The sequence below is a fragment of the Rhincodon typus genome, chromosome 11, assembly GCF_021869965.1.
Source record: "Rhincodon typus isolate 14 chromosome 11, sRhiTyp1.1, whole genome shotgun sequence".
Classification (NCBI taxonomy): domain Eukaryota; kingdom Metazoa; phylum Chordata; class Chondrichthyes; order Orectolobiformes; family Rhincodontidae; genus Rhincodon; species Rhincodon typus.
Window position 1 is genome coordinate 19,357,289 of NC_063342.1, and position 17,779 is coordinate 19,375,067.

General features: G+C 38.0%; 1 protein-coding gene across 5 annotated transcripts in view; it reads left to right on the forward strand.

The window, feature by feature from the left end:
• Positions 1-17,779, forward strand: part of cryzl1 (crystallin, zeta (quinone reductase)-like 1) — an 85,787-nt gene that overhangs the window by 50,503 nt on the left and 17,505 nt on the right. For 4 of the 5 annotated variants that reach the window (XM_048603057.1, XM_048603058.1, XM_020532193.2 and 1 more), the window contains exons 9-10: positions 11,570-11,590; positions 17,122-17,220. In XM_048603057.1, the coding sequence (XP_048459014.1) occupies positions 11,570-11,590; positions 17,122-17,220 (120 nt within the window). The remainder of the gene's footprint in view (positions 1-11,569; positions 11,591-17,121; positions 17,221-17,779) is intronic. The other variant, XM_048603060.1, reaches the window with a different exon arrangement.

The window sequence follows — 17,779 nt, forward strand, 5'->3', positions numbered from 1 at the left end:
ATGAAGCTGTCACCAATTATCAGAAAATTCCACTGGCTCACTCATGTCTTTCAGATAAGGAAATCTGCCATCCTTACGTGGTCTGGCTGACATGTGACTCCAGACCCACAGCAATCTGGTTGACTCTCAACTGCCCTCTGAAATGGCCTAGCAAGCCACTCAGTTCAAGGGCAACAAGCTGCAGGGCTGGATGAACACAGCAGGCCAAGCAGCATCATAGGAGCAGAGAGGCTGACGTTTCAGGCCTAGACCCTCTCTGCTCCTATGACGCTGCTTGGCCTGCTGTGTTCATTCAGCCCTGCACCTTGTTGTCTCGGATTCTCCAGCATCTGCAGTTCATACTACCCCAGTTCAAGGGCAGCTAGGAATGGGCAATAAATGCTGGCCAGTCAGCAATGCCCACATCCCATGAGTGTATGAATAAAAGAAAGACTGTTCAGTATTTTCCTACTCTCTTTCAGGATGATGAAACTAATTGCATCACTTCTATTTCTGCTTTGCACAGGATTAATAATAGTAGTATGGACCAAGGATTGTACATTTTTGTTCCTTTCTTTGAGTTTCATATGCACTGTGAAGTGTTTTTTATTTGCATTTCTTCAAGAACATTGCATGCAATAACAAAAGCAGAACAAGCTGCAAATACTGGAGTCGGACAGCATCTGAAGAGAGAAACAACGATAACATTTCAGGCCAATGATCTTTCATCAGAACAGTCTATAGCATGATTACTATAAGAATGGATGCTGGCTGTTCTACAATGAATGGCATAGGCTGTTTCCTCAGTTGGGATGTTCACCATCAACCCAAAGTGAGTCATGACAACACATCCACAAATTGGACTTTGACTTGTATGTCACAGTCCTAAATATGGGTATTGCAGTCTCACTTTTACTTCCAAACTAAGTGATGTTTATCCCTAAGCCATTTCCACACTAGTTTTGAGTGAACTGTAGCAATTCCTGAAGTATGTTTTGGGGGGGAAAAGTGCTGATAGCAAGCTATTCAAAAAAAATCTCTTGAGTTTACATTTAACGATTAAGCATATGAGCATGCACACAAGCTAGCAGGGATCTATAATATGTAACTCGTCTGAAAAAAATGAAGTTAATAAAAGTTTGTATTTTAAGCTTAATTCAGTTTAAGCAGAATTTGGATATTCACTTGCATTGTGATAGGCTCCAGAACTATGGGCCAAGAGCTGGAAAACTGGAAGGCTGTGGTGAGATTTTTGACTGGTGTGGACACAATGGGCCGAATGGCTTACTTGTGCACTGTAAATAACGATAAGAAGGTAACTTCTTTGGAGGTCACTATTAAACAGAATAACTTTTAACATTAATTTAGAGACCACCTTAAATTTTTTTTCTGTAAAAAGATGCACTTTTTCCTAAAACATTAATATCCCAGTATTGTATGTGTGTACAGTGCTAAAAGCTTTTTTTGCTTACATTTATGATATAGTGAAATAAAGGATTGATGTTGCCCATTCGAGCAATCATGAGTACAAAGAGCAATAATAATATTTTGAGTATAATAGAATGTCAGTCTCAGAACGGAGACAGCAATTTAGGCCCACCATGTTCTCATATTTAAACTTCCTGTTCCTATTTTTTCAAGCCTTACATTTTGCACATTTCAGATTTTTAATTGCTGCAGTCTGTCATTTTTTTTCCTTTCCAGGGTAAGAAAATAAATCATTTTGACAAGGGTCAAGATAACAATATGGCTGTAAATTATTATTGTACAAAATAATGAACAATTGTGTCATTGATTCTTGTGATAATCCTTTGTCTATAATATTTTATAATTGGCATTAGCTGTTGATAGACTAGAGGAATATTTAACAAACATTAAGTATTTTCTTGCTATCTTTTATTTTAAATTGGAATGTATTTGAAATAACATTTCGACCAACCAGAAATGTTGAGGTGCGATGATCCATTTGTGTTTTATATATTGACATTGCCTCACTTTTCAGGGTCTGTGTTGAACCCTTGCATTTCCTGATAGGATCTGGATCTTGGTGTGCAAGGGAGAGTTTCAAAGTTTGCAGATGACATGAAACTTGGAAGACTTGCAAACTGTGAAGATGATACAGTGGAACTCCAAAAAGATATTGACAAGTTGGTGGAGTATGCAGATAGGTGGCAGATGAGGTTGAGTGCAAAGCAGTGTTAGACCATGCCCGTTGGTGGGAAGAATATTAAAAGATGACACAAAATAAGAGGTACATTTGTAAAGGGAGCCCAAGAGCAGAGAAACCCGAGTGTTTATGTGCACACGCCATTGAAGGTGGCAGGATAAATGAAGAAAGCAGTTAATAAAGCATACAGCGTCCTTAACTTTAATAAAAGGCACGTGGAGTACAAAAGCAAGGAAGTGATGTTGAACTTATATAAGGCCCTTCTTAGACCTCAGCTGTGGTAATATGTACAGTTCTGGACACCACATTATAGAAAAGATTGAGTGCATGATAAGGTTTGCGGAAGCAATTTTACAAGAATTGCTCCAGAAATGAGAAATTTCAGTTGAGGATAGATTTAAGAAGTTGGGACTGCTTGCCTTTGAGAGGAGATTTAATTGAAATTTGTGAAATTTTAAACGGGTTGGAGCGAGAAGCTGTTCCTGCTTATAAAAGTAACAGAAATAAAAGGGCATAGATTTAAAGTGATGTGCAAAAGAAGCAAGTGAGACAGAATGTTTTCACTGAGTGAGTAGTTGGGGTTTGGAATGCACTGCCTGGAAGTATGATGGTAGCATTTTTAATTGAGGCATTTAAGAGCGATATGGATTATTATTTCAATAGAAATAGTATGCAAGGGTATAGGGTAAAAGCAAGAAGATTGGCAGGAGGTAATGATGCTTATTGGAAGAGCTGGTGCAGGCACGGATGGTTAAATGGCCTCCTTCTGTTCAGTAACAACTCTGTGATTCTTGTCCTCTTGAAGCTGTTTAATAGGTCTGTACACTTTTTCAACCTGGCTGAACCCGAGTGTGCCATGGACTCTGAAACAGAGCAAGTATGATAGTGAACTAGGTTTTTCTTGGGATTATTGTGACTGTTTGCTATAAAAAGCTCCAGTTGATAGATTCAAATAATGCATGAAAATAAATGAATTTCCCAAATGGAAAATGTAATTCCTTTCAAGGTTATGGGATAGTATTACAACTGCTTTCATATTTATAGTTTTTGACTTGAAAGTCAGATCTGTAATAGGCCTCAATGTAAAGGCACAATTGCAAGAGCATCTGAATTTGTGTAGCTCCTTTAACATCACAAAACATCCCAAGTTACTTAGAACCAGCACAGGTAAGACACCATTCAGCCCATCATGGCTACATTAGCTGCTCATTTTATTTCCACTTTCCATTTTAGTCTTGCAGGTTACAACTTTTCAAGTGTCTTTTAAATGAGTAGAGGGTTTCCACCTCAACCACCAAACTAGACAGGATTTCCAGACTACTGCCAACCTCTGAAATGAAAAGGTTTTTCCTCTTGTCCCCTCCAACCCTTCTACCATTTACCTTAAATCTGTGCCCCCGGTAATTGACCGTCTGATCAGTGAACTCTGTCTTCCTTGTCCCCTCTATCCAAATGCCTCATTATTTTGTACTCCTCAGTCCAGTCATCTCACAGCCTTTCCTCTTTTATTTCTAAGGAAAACAACCTAGTCTATCCAAACTTTCCTTTATAGCTATAATTTTCAAGTCCTTGCTAGAGCCATAATAGGTCTGTGCGGGATGAAAATAAATATGGGAAATGTGGCCATGCCACACTGCCAATATCAGTGCTGATCAGCTACCCCGAAACAAATCGCAACCACAGAAGTGACTTCCCTTGCCTCCATACTTGAAAGGAGCCAGCAACATTCTGGATATTCCCGAGGCGAAAATCCAGAGGCCTATGAAATAACTCCGCAGCGGCAGGTATCCCGTCACCAACTCGCCCATTATTTATGCGCAGTGTGTCCTGGACACTGACCCAGCTCCCTCAGAACCAGCTCTCAGACTGAACAGGATGCCTGATTTTATGTGGTCCACCTGACTGACCTCATTACAATCACTACAGCCTACTTGCAGCTTTACCAGCAGCAGAGTGACATCACAAACTACAAAATGAAGCAATAGTGATGAGTGATGAACCCTGGACCATCTAAAAAGAAACGGAAAATGTATAACTTCCATGAGAATGAGAAAATTTCTGTTTGCAACTGTTTTTTAAAAAAAAAAAAAATCAGACTACTTACATGTCACCGAAGTATATCACTTAGTAAAAAAATGGAATTTGGACTTGCGTACGGTAAATTCAAGGACCGTCTTGCCCTGAACAGCAGGTATTGGACAAAGAAAGTTGACGAGCTGAAGGCTGTTTTGAAAGCTTAACAGTCTTTTCTTTATATATTAGCAGTAAGGTATCAATTCGTCTTTGCCATTTTCTGGCAAAACATAAATCAATCACATGGGGGAAGTAATTAACAACGCAATGACTGTAGCTTTTAATTCTTTATTCAAAGACTTTAAGAACAAAGAAGAAATAATAACAGCAAAGCGGAGCATTTCATTTGGTGCTTCCACAGTAGCAAGATGAGTGGAATCTTTGTCTGAAGACATCTTTCAGCAACTGCAGGATCATGAGGACTATGAATGCTTCTCAATGCAGTTAGATGAATCCATCAACATGACAAACACAGCCCAATTGATTGCTTTTGTGCATATCATTTTGGAAGACTTGACAATTAAAGAGGATCTTCTCACCCTTTTGCCCCTTAAATAAAGAACAATGCCTTTAAAAGGTATGTGCTTGATAAAAACATTTTAACCAAGAAACTGGTTACTATCACCACTGATGGTGTATCAGCCATGATTGGCACAAATTTAGGCTTTGTTGCATTTTGCAGCAATGATCTTGATTTCTTCTGTTTTATAAATTTCTACTGTTTAATCCACCAGCAAGCAGTAGCAAATAAAGTAATGGAATTTTTTCATGTAATTAAAGTTGTTAAGATTGTAAACTCAATTGGAGCAAGCATCTATTGTTTAAATCCTTACTTTATTAACTCAATGCTGCCTACAATGAACCAATCCTCCATACTGATGTGAGGTGGTTAACTTGAGAGACTCGTGTAACGGTTTTTAAATCTGCTGCCTGAAATTGTCACTTCCCTTAAATCCAGGAATGAAATGTGCAGTGAGCTGTTAGATAATGTGTGGTTGTTCGACTTCAGCTTCCTTGCAGAAATAATATCAAAACTAAACAATCTGTACATCCCTATGACTCTGACTCTAAGCTGAACTGTGAACTGGAGGGGAAAGGACAGAGACCTAGCACATATTGTCAGTGCTGTGAATGCATTCAAGTTTGAAACAGAGTCTGTGATCCTCCCATTTAAAAAGTAAATACTGCAACAGTTCCAGAGTCTAGGGAAAATACTAGAAAAAGACAACAAGGAATGGTTCCACCCAGAAAATGACTGTGCACACTTGAGGAAGTTAGCAGACAAATTCAGCTGATCATTTTAGGAAGAGGCATTGTGCTTGTCTCAAGTTCATTCCTTCAAGGAGACCTTGATATGTTGGCTACCAAATTCCGTCAGGTTTTTGATTTACAAAGCAGTGGTGTTTATACTGAGATAACTCTATCGTTTTGCGTAATAATTGAAATTCAGATCAAGGAACAGTGATTTTTGAGGACTCGATCGGGGAAGAGAAACAATTCCCACAATCCTGTACTTTTAACATGAAAGCTTACTTTGACCCCATATATCCTGAGATTATGTTCTCCCAAATGAAGATAATTGCATCCAAGTATTGCACCCGCCTGATGCATTTGGTGGTCACCAAATGACTAGCTGTCTCAAACTACAACTTCGATTCAAGCCACATGCAGACAGAGACTTGGTAAGTGGAAGACACAAAGAATAATTACATATACTTGGTTTTAGATTTATAAAGCATTGAAATTAAAGTGTTTACTTTATATTTCTTCAGGATAGATGCAGAGTTGCACTTAAATGGCAAAATGATCTGTGCTTAAATTGGAGGTCACTGCTGTAGAGTAATTATGTGTTTCCTATAACGTGACCAGAAATGTAAACACAAGTACGATCATGGCTTAACCATTGTCTTGTACAATCCGAACATTACAACCCCGCTTTTATACTCAAAACCATGCCCAATGAAGGAAAGCATTTTACATGTCTTCTTTACTACCTTATCTACCTGTCTTACCTGTGGATATGCACTCAAATGACTCTCATTTTCCTCAACCCCTCTCATATCCTCCCATTTATTATGTATTTCCTTGCGTCGTTTGCCCTCCCAAAATGTATAACCTCACACATCTCCAGATTTAATTCCGTTCGACACTTTTCCACACACTCAACTACATCATGGAAACCATTCTGCAATTGACAGCTATCCTGTTCACAACCTTTGCTGTTTTTTCATGACATGCCCAACGTTGTGGGAAAATTTCCCAAGCATGCCTCCCACATTTAAGTCTAAACTATTAATACATGCCACAAATAGCAAGGGATCCAACACTGAGCACTGTTGATCACTGGAAACCACTTCCACTCACAAAAAGCATTAATTGACATCTGTTTCCTGACACTGAGCCAAATTTTGATCCAACTCACCACATTGCCATGCATTCCATGGGCTTTTACTTTTCTAACCAATCTGCCATGTGGGACTTGATCAAATGCCTTACTGAAATGCATGCAGAAAATATCCATTGCTCTACATTCATCCAGCCTCCTTGTTACTTCCTCAAATAAAAAATTAAAATAGTAAGCTATTACCTTTCCTTAACAAAATATGCCATTTCTCTCTTAATCCATCCCTTTCTAAGAACTTTATGGAAGTATTATCAAAGAAAGTTCAACTTCAAGTAACATAATGAGATATTGGGACAGAAAAAGGTGGTTCTTAAAGGAGGAGCGAATAGCATAAATGTGTAGGGAGTGAATTCCAGAGTGCAGAATATTCGGCAACCGAAGGCATGGCCGTCAGTAATGGAGGGATGAAAATTAGTGGTGTGCAGCATTAGAATTGGTAGTGTGCAGGCTTGTTGGAGTATTATGAGATGTTCCAGAGGTGGAAAGGCAATGGAATGTTGGATAGAATTGCACAATGTTCTGGAAGTTAAAATAGGGTAACGCTGGTGGTGTAGGTGTGTGTTTGGAAGCTCACCTTGAAGCCAAATATGACAAGGTAGTGAAAAATCTGTTCAAGCCAAGGGCAATTATCAAGGAGAAGCATGAAGTAGATGGGTGAATAAGAATTTATGACCGGTTCTGCAGACAACTGCTTGAGTTACAACATTATTCCTAGGAAGTATCCACCCCAGTAAGGGTTGTCGGACAAGCAGTATGGTAATTTATAGAGAATAGAAATGTTGAAAGAACTTCTCCTCTGGGTTAATGGGATCACCCTGGCCCTGCATCCCACCTGGAAAATTAGATTAATTTTTTTTCTCATTACCCTTAAGTAATTTCTTAAAAAGCTCCTGTAAACACTCTTACTGTGTTCTTAATGTTATCCCATTCATCTTCATATATGAGCCTTATTTCGTACTGACAGAGGACACAACCACAGCCAACACCAATCCTAATCTGACCTGTGGCACCCTCTCAAATGTACTTTCCAACATCGGTAAATGGATAATGATCATCAGTAAGAATTATGTCTGTTTTCCTCTCTTTTAACTCAAATGTAATCAAACTGTTCCTCCATCTGACCTTAGCAACTGGCTGAAGTTACCCTGAAGGACTTTACTTCTCCACCTTTCTCATTAGGGGAGACCATAGCCTCGGGGTACTATCATTGGACTTGTAACCCAGCGAGCCTTGGTTAATGCTCTGGGAGGGGCCTGGGTTCAAACGACACCATGGCAACTGCTATCTTTTAATAAGGGGCCGCCTTGTGGCACAGTGGTCGTGACCCTATCCTGGACTGAAAGGCTCTGGTTAAAGTCCTACCTGCTACATAGGTGTGTAATAACATTCCTGAACAGGTTAATTTTAAAAAAAAAGGTTAAATAATAAAAGCAAATTAATGAAGAACAAACATCAGACTTTTCTGATTGTCTGTGGGTAACTGAGACTATACTTTCAAAGCTTTTATTAGATATTCCAATTTTCTTTTCAAAATACAGCTAAACAATGGTTAAATAGCCATGCAGAGAATGGGGAACATTGCATTTGATCATTTCCTAAGCATTGGATGGAATCCTAACCATGGAACATGGCAGGGGGTGGTGGGGGGGGAAGAAGTAAACAAGTTGGCTGTTTCTGCTGGCCCAATGATCATTATCTAGAGAACTGTTGCTTCATAGCTTGTGATTGAATTTTAGCTGTATTTGCAGCTATTGAGTCAGTTTAAGTAATTTCAGTTCAGGAGACCACTAATTAAACATCATTCCTGTCCTACACAAGAATTTATAGCTGATTTGTCTATTATGTGATTTTAAACTGATTTTGTCTAATGTGCATTCTTTTTCAAGGATAAATTGACCGATAATTGCTTCAGATGACCAAATTCCATTTGGATCTCGTTTTTCTTGCTAAGTTTTGCCTTCCCTGTTATTGGACCATTTAGGGTCTAGTATATTAAAATAATCAGCAAAAATATTAAACTGTAATGGGTACCTTGGAAAGACTAATCAACTTTTGCCTGTTAGTTAAGCGAAATGGGAAGTAGTGAATCTGCCTACCATTTCATCCCTTTTTTTATTCTATAGAATTGAAAGAGGTGCAAAGTAGATGGCTGATTTACTATCAATTAAAGTAAACATGAACCCACTTGTTTTTCTTATTTTTCTCCAATATTTTGTTGGAGAGGTGGGTGCCATATGATATCGTCACAATATCCTTTTCAATTCAGGGCTTGAGCTCTAATCCAGCCCATGGATGGATGAGAGCAGTATTTCTCTACCTGTTAGGTCTTCAGATCCTTCAGAAGAAACTTAAGAAACTTGCATGTAGAAGTGTGTTATTAATAATACATATCAGTGGTATAATAGATTGAAAGAAAGTTGTTGAGTTGATACTACTAATTTTAATTTGAAAGTGCTTGGTGCTGATTTATGGTCTAACCATAGAATAATGTTTAACTCTGTAATACCATCATGTTTTGTCTTGATGGACACAAAGTTTGAAGAATTAGGGAAATGCTGACTACTGGTGAGGTAAGTTCTCTACACAATTTGGAAGGTTAAGCAATGTTGATGCTTTTGAATATCAAGGGGAGATGTTAGTGTTTTCAGTTGTTTAAAAGGTCATTACCTGGTACTTGTGTGTTTGAAAATATCTGAGGCATGTAAGCTGGGGCTTGGTTCTGATTATGGCTGGTCAGGGTTGCTTCACTATCTAAGGGGTTATCAATAAAACAGAATACTGAAAGACAGTTTGCGAAAAATTGTGCTCTCAATTTCATGTCAAAGTGAAGATCGTTAATGCAGCTCTGAAGATAATTAAGCTGAGGGTTTTAATTGAATGCTCTCCTGAAGCTTCGATGACTGGCCCATGACAACTATAGCATGAGAGCCACAGAAGAATTTTCATCATGATAACCATTGTCTTTCATTTTGTTTGTGTTCCATGGAGTTCTTAAATGTTATCAGGGTTTCTGTCCCTACCAGCCTTACAAGCAGTGAGTTTCAAATTCCCATCACCCTCTGGGTGAAAAATAACCACTTCACATCTCCTATAAACATCTTGCCCTTTGCCTTAAACTATATCCTTTTGTCGTTGATCCCACCAGCCAGGGGAAAGGTTCCTTCCTGTCTAGCCTATCTATGCTCTTCAATTTTATACATCTTAGTCATGTCCCTCCTCAGTCTCTGCTCCAGTTCTTTTTCATAACTAAAACTCTCCAGCCCAGGCAACCTCGTGGTAAATCTCCTCTGTACCCTCTCTGATGCAATCACATTCCTCCTGTAATGTGGATTCCAGAACTGTACACAATACTCTAGTTTTGCCCAAACCAAAGTTTTATACAGTCCCAGCATAATCTCTCTGCCCTTAAACTCTGTGCCTTGGCTAATAAAGACAAGTATCCCATATGTCTTCCTAACCACTTTACTTACCTGTCATGCTACCTTAAGGGATAGGTGGACATGCATACCAAGGTCTCTCTGATCCTTCTCAGAATGCTTCCCAGGATCCTACTGTTCATCATGTATTTCCTTACATTGTTTGTCATACCGAAGCGCATCACCTTACACTTGTCCAGATTGAATTCTGTTTGCGACTGCTCAGTCCATCTGACCAACTTGACTATATCCTCCTGTAATCTAAGGATATCTGTTTTGCTATTTATCACCCTACCAGTTTTTGTGTCATCCACGAATTTACTGATAACCGTGCTAAATTCAAGTGTATGTTATTTGTATATACTCCAAGCAGCAAGGGTCCCAACACTGATCCCTACAGAACCCGAATGGACATAGGCTGCAGATCACAAAAATTCCCCTCAACCGTTATGCTCTACTTCTTGCAGGGTTACATGGATAGGGTGGGGGGTTTGGGTCTGAGTGAGATGCTTTTTGGAGAGTGATGTGGACTCAATGTGCTGAATGGCCTGCTGTCATACTGTGACAGTTCTATGATTCTCTGAATATTTTTAATCAACCTGTTACGACACACACCTGGGCAGATTGGACTTGAACCCAGGCCTTCTTGCCAAGAGTTAATGATATTGTCCACAGTCCACAAGACCCTCACTGTGGACTTGTATATTTTATTTCTCCTCTTCCCATTTCAATTGTCTTACAGTAATTGCTTGTCTTGCATACTTACCGTTATAATTTTTGAGATTTCATTCCCGTTAGTCTACCTTTTAGTAGATTTGGTCATTATTTAATCTTCTGTTTCTCCTTTAGAAAAGGGATGTATAATTTTAAAAAATACCTTTTTAACTTCATATGCTTGGCCACATTTTTTAACAATGCTGGTAGCCAGATTTTCTTGCTTGTGCTGTTATTACTAGTCAAGTTCCATAAGCTTTCTCAATTGTCCTGATGACTTGTAAGAATTGGAACTACATGCAAGTAGTCCCTCGTCCTACACTTTGTGTCAGAAAGCCTGGTTCTGTAATCTCACTTCATATAAGATATTCCTGGTTTATATTCACAGTTCCATTTATTAAAACCTTGATGGTTTGAAGTACATTTCCTTTTTCACTGTATAATATGTGAAGAAATTAACTAAGGAAGTATTTAAATTTATATTAATTTTAAAGACTTAAAACTCTGACATCATTATGAAATGGTGTATTTTAATTTGTATGTTTAAGGCATGAAGTATCAAGTACTATGTATATGTCGATTGAATATTTCATTGGTCTCATTACAGTTAGAAATTGCTGCACTTTAGTTTTCAAGTTAAGGTGATTTTAGAGTTTGGTATCTATATTTCTCATTCTTCAGGTGCACGTAACTTAAATGACTATGGATAGACATCTTTTTGTTTCCTGCTTTTTGAGTGTGATTTCATTTTCCAATGTTTCATTTTGTTTTCTCTTTATATCCTGTCCTTCCTGCACTATGGCTGTATTTCCTAAGGTATCAGACAACCTTTGGTAGGTAAGTCATTGTTTCTAAGTAATCTGAAACATAATTGCAATAAAGCCGATATGTTCTAACTCAAACCGATTGTACTATCGAGAAATAAGGTTCTCCTCCTCGTCTAAGCAGCTTTAGAAACCAGGTCAGCTTGAACAAGTTGGTCCAAAGGGCCAAATTTGTCAAGCTATTAAATAAAGCTACAGTTATATTCTAGTCCTGTGCCATTAATGGTGGTGACTCTACAGTATAGTATTATCACTTGAGTAGTGCTCAGCCTCTGAAGGAGCCAAGGAACCACTTGGGGTGTGTATTCTAAATCTGAGTACAGCCACAATCTCGTGTAGATCAGCAGGCCCATTTTTCTATAGTCACTGAATAAATTCAAACGCCATTTTCATTATTTGGTATTGTGAAATTCACTGGGGTCTGCAATACTGTGTTGGGAAGCATTCCCTGCTTCTATCCACTAATCCCTGTAAACTAAAACAGTGGCCCTACATATAAGGGATCAAACTAGATGCTGCTTACCCAGTGGGCAAGCAGTGCTTGCTTTCTGGGTTAGTACCTTGAACAAAAAGTAAAAGTCGTGATTGACTTTCAAACAGCTGTACCTATAAGTGTGTGGAATCAGATAGTTGTCTTGCTGCAATGCTAAAGAACTGAGCCACGTCATATTGCTGATTGACTTCAGGCAAGATCAATTTTAGGATATAAAGTGGGAGTGGACAGAAGTGCTTGATGAGTGAGCTGTGGGGGATGTAAAGTGCATTCTGGCTGTAAGATCATTCAGTGATACACTGGCCAAACAGGGTGAGAATTATTTGTATCAGTCGAATTGGATCATTCAAATATGCTTGGACTAGGAGTGTTTGCATTTGAACTTAAGGATTTTATACCTGTGTATGCGAACCTCAACAACTGATTTTAAAGCTGTTTCCCACCACATCAATGTTTATTTATCAACTGTAATGTATTTCAATATGAGCACTAATGTCCAGTATTATAATGTAAAAACAGAAAAATCTGGCACAGGAGGAGACCATTCAGTCCAGTATCCCTGTGGTGGCAAAAAAGGGGCTGCCCATCTTAATCTTAGATTCCAACCTTTAGGTTATGGCACTTCAAGTCCACATCAGAGTACACTTTTGAAATATGATGTGGTTTACCTCTGGTATCTTTCTCTTGCCTTTAGTTCCAGATTTTCATCACTGTCTGGATGAAATTGATTTCTCCTCCATTATCCTGGGTACTTTCTAACAGTTGCTTTAAATATGTTATCCTTGGTTATTGACTATTCAGCTAAGTCAAAACAGGCCTTCCTACCCTCTCCGTTAAGGCCCTTCAGTGCAGTAGTAATTAGCTTCTAGCTTCACATTTCATAGCTGAAGTACATTTTTAGGAGGGTATATATGAGGATGCACCAATGAGGACTTCTGTACTGAGTTTTTTTTTTAAAATTGTACCATACCTCTCTAACGAAAAATCAGTTTTACTGAATTTTATTTTACATTGAAGGAAAAAGACTAAAGGATGGCAAAGTCTACTTGGCATTAAAGATTTTTTGACATGTGACTGGAAAGGTTTTCGCTGCAACTTGATGGGCATTATCCAATCGAATGAAGATGCTGACCTCGAGTTAGTCAGGCATTGTGCCTAACATCTTGATAAGCATTAAATATACACACGAGGCATCGCACAAAGGTTGAGTTGTATTGGGTGATATAGAGGTATTTGATCATCTAAACAGAGCTAGCAAACTTTGTTCAACTAGGATTGAGTGCTTTTGTTATTTAAGAAACTCTAAGTCTTTTATTTGTACAAACTAAAGTTAGTTTGTAGTTGGCCTTAAATGAATCTCTACAGTTTAAATTCTAGAGGTACAAGCCATGAGCATGGTTTTTTTTTTTAGGGTTTCAGTGAAAAAACAGATTGATTAAGAGCCAGCTGAAACTGGCTAAGCGACTCGGCTTCTTGTTGAGAGCATATATTAGTAGATAATTTAGTGTGATTTAGAAATTGAGATTGTAACTTACAATAGGGTGCTGGTTGAGTGTCTCAAGTAGTCAACCAGAGGAGGGAAAGAGATGTTTGTTTACTTTAGTCTGAACAAAATATAAATTTAGTGAGTAGGATTGATGTCTTTAAAGTAAAAATGTCTTTGGTTTGTGTTCAGTTCACTAGTCTTTTCTGTTTTCCACTTTCTTAAAAATAGATCATGAGGTAAAAGATAGATACTCGCCTGTAAAAGAAAAAAATTCAAGAAAAGGTAAAGAGCAGGAATACTAATATAACCTGGTGGTGTTTGTACGAAGATATTAAAGGAAGTAGCTACAGAGATAAAACAGGTAACTGTGGGAGAGTTAGCATGACTTCATGAAAGGGAAATCATGCCTAAGAAATGTACTGTAATTCTTTTAGAAGGTAGCAAGCAGGATTGATACAGGGGAAGCAATGATGTAATATATTTAGATTTTCAAAAAGCGTTTGAGAAGGTACCACACATTATGCTACTTAATAAAGGTAAGAGCCCATGATGTTGTAGATTGTAAATTAGCATGGATAGAGGATTGACTAATAGAAGACGGAGAGTTGGGGTAAGGAGGGCATTTTCAGGATGGCTACCCATAACTAATGGAGTGACACAGGGTTCACTGTTGGGAGCCACAATTATTTATGATATCTACTAATATAACTTGTTCGAGGAAAGTGGAAGTGCTATAGACAAGTTTGCAGATGACAGAGTCTACAGAGAGCTGTAGACAAAGGCAGATGGAATATCTTGCAATCTCATCTCCATGCAAAATCCTGCCTAATTTCTTTCTCATTATCGTAACCTGATAGGTGGGGAAATTGCCTTAATTTTTGTTGAAAACTAAGGTTTAAAATTTTAGTTTCAGCAGATATTCACTCATTAAATCACAGTTCAAAGGTTTATGTCGTGATATTGGCCCATTAAAACAAAATTATTATTTACACGGAATAAACTTGGAAAGTGTGAAGGCGAATGAACTCTTCCTAAAGTTGCTTCTTCACCCTCTGCAGAGTTTGCTTCCTGAAGAGGTACATTCGTTCATTCTAAATCAGATAACCTCTACTTACACAAGTGAGGAATTATTGATGCAGTGAGAAAGAGGCAAAACATGATCAATGATAGTACTATACAGAAAAGAGAAAAGAAATTGAGCCTAATAATTACACTTTAAGGTACATTCTAAAGAAATATCTGGAAAAACTTACACAAGGGGCTATTTCAGATACTGTTACATCTGGCTAAAATAATTATCTGACTTAATTCTATCTTTTCAGTAGTAAAGGTTTTTAGTGATAACAATGTTCTGCTATGATGTCATTGAGTATAAGTAAAATCAATTTTTAAGAGTTTCTTCTGGACCATGTTTCACCTGCAGCAACTTCCATCTTGGTGATTTGAATTTCACTGCAGTTGTTTGGTGAGTTGACCCCAAATTCACATTTCAATTCTTGAGCGGACAGGGAGATTTTTTAAGTGCTTGTATCTAAGACAGAGTAGCAAGACAAAATCTACCCAAGATCCTTAGACGGCACCTTAGACGACCCACACCTACTTCCATCTAGATGGGCAAGGGCGGAAGATACATGGAACACCCTGTCTGCAAGTTCCCCTCTAAGCTACTCCTTCACTGTTGCTGGATCAGAATTTGGAATTTTCTGCCGAAGGGTATTGTGGATGGACTGCAGCAGTTCAAGAAGGCAGGTCACTACTACCCTCTCCGGGGCAACTTGGAAGGCCAATAATAGCTGGCCAGCTGGCGACACCCATGTCCCAAGGGCAAATCGTGTGATGATACTATGGCTTTGAGAGGTCTAATATGTCCTTTTTTTCGAAGTGAGGTTTTGAGTCAGAGGTGTTGAGTTGTAAACAGCTTGTGAGGCTCTGGGGTTTTTTTAAAGTTGGAACTATAGAGGCATCATGAATTTGTGGAGTCAGGCTCCCACAGAACCAGGGTTTTAATTTAGCTGCTTTTTTAGCTCAATTGTTGAGGTTTGAAGTTGCCTGTGGAAACTGTGATACATCTCTTGGCTACAACAAAAAGCTGGAGTTCTCTCTGTGCCAGAATTTTCTTTTGGCGTTCTTTTCTCCTGGACTGGAGAAATACTGCATGTGAGATGTATCTATTTCACTGAATTTGACTTTGTCAAGGGTGTGTTTGTGATGTTACTATACTGGAGTAATTGCTGTTTAGTAGTTAAATAATTACTATTAGAGTTACAGTAAAAGTTTAAGTTATCCCAATGTTTCTTTCTTTTGTTTGTATTTCAGCTGGGTGTAAGAATAAATTGTGTTTTTCTTAAAGCCAAGTAGTGCGACCAATCAAATTACATCTGGAATGTATCACCTTGCACTTGCTTTTAAATAAGATAAAAGTTAGGGTCTAGGCTATCCCCTTGATATATTTTGAGGGAGTTTGGTTTGGCCCATAACAATAGAGTAGAGTGAAATTATTTAGGTAACAATTGGAAACTGAAATTCACAAAGAGCAGAAGGCAATATTTCTAAAAGCCTTTTTAGTGTCTGTAAAAACTAAGATTTTTACGCATTTAAGACTGCCAGCCCTGTGACTGCAAACATAACGTTGCACTGTTTAATTTTAACTTTAAAAATCTGCAAAATTGATGAATCGGCATATCATGGGTTCAGTGCCGCATTATTACAAACAATGAATTAGACCTTGGGTTTGACCAGTTTACGGAGAAATCTTCAGTTCATTTCCTTACTAATATTGTTTGGAGAATGCAATTTGAATGCATACAATACCCAATTACTATGCAACATAATGAATTCACATTATAAAATGGTTGTGCTTTGTTATAACCTAAATTATTGAATTTATTCTAATCAATGAATCATTAAATTTAGTTGGTGGAGCCTTGCTATTATTAGTCCAGTTAAATGTTTTGTAATTGTTGTTTATATCCCATTAAAATAATAAACTACACTGGTATAGTGCAATCACAATATATTTTATGATTAATCTCCATCACACCTAATCTCTACTGTTTGCCACTAATTGCAAAAAGCCTCAGTGACAGATGACATTTGACAAACATCTTAATTTTTACATTACTTCGCTGCCTTTAACTGGTACTAACTTCAGTTGGTTTATTCAATGTTATCTTTTAATTTCAGAAAAGTATATCTGGATGTGTAATGGTAATCCATAAATTCAAAAAGCCCTTGTTTTCTGAACTCAAAACATTAATCAAGAGGCACAGAAAAACAAAATACTGTGGGTGTTGGAATTCTGAAATAACAACACAAAGTGCAGGAAGTACTCAACAGTTTGGCAGTGTCTGAAGAGTGAAAAGTGGGTTAACATTTCATGCTGTTACCTTTCATCAGAACTGGTGGCAGAACTGAAGATGTAACTCTCTTTTCCTCTCCCAAGATGCTGCCAGATCAGCGGAGTATTTCCAGAGTTTTCTGTAATCAATCAGGGTGGTATGTTTGAGTCATTGAAAATCAGTGGTCTGATGGACTGGAAATTAATTTGAATTCTGCTGTTTCTCAGCCAAGGTGATCAATTTATCCGATGGGAAAGCTGACCTTGTGGACAGTTGTTTAGAAGAAACAGGTGGTCTGGGTGTGAACATCGTGGTAGACTGTGGAGGTTTGTTCTGTATTTATTAAAATCAGCTGCTTTTTTTAAGCTTCTCAATTTAAGCAGAATATTTTTGAATGTTGTAAAGTCTTCTATGAATGTTTCACAATATTGTGTATATTTAAAGACGTGTTTTCCTTAATTGCCCCTTTCCTATCTGGGCACCATTTCTACAGTTTCTTTCCATTTATCCAATTGGCTTTTGCCACCTTATCCAAGAGGCCTTTATTCACATATAAACCATGCAAGAAGTGTCAGTGATTCTGTGTAAAAGGAATCAAACATGATTTAGTACTCACTGAAATATGCACTTGCAATATACCTACTAAGAACAGGAGCACTAGTCATTTTCCCACCCTACCCACATACTGAACATGCAGCCAATTGAGAGCAGTCCTATACTTTCCTTGGCTAATATCAACAACCTCCGTGCTGACTAGAAGTTGAACTTTGATTTCATTGTCTTTATGGCTCAGAGTGAGACAATTGTTTAGGAAATTTGTTTGAAAACAAAACAGTTGCACTTTATTGTTCAAAAGATCAGTGTAAACAGGTTTCCATTTAAAGC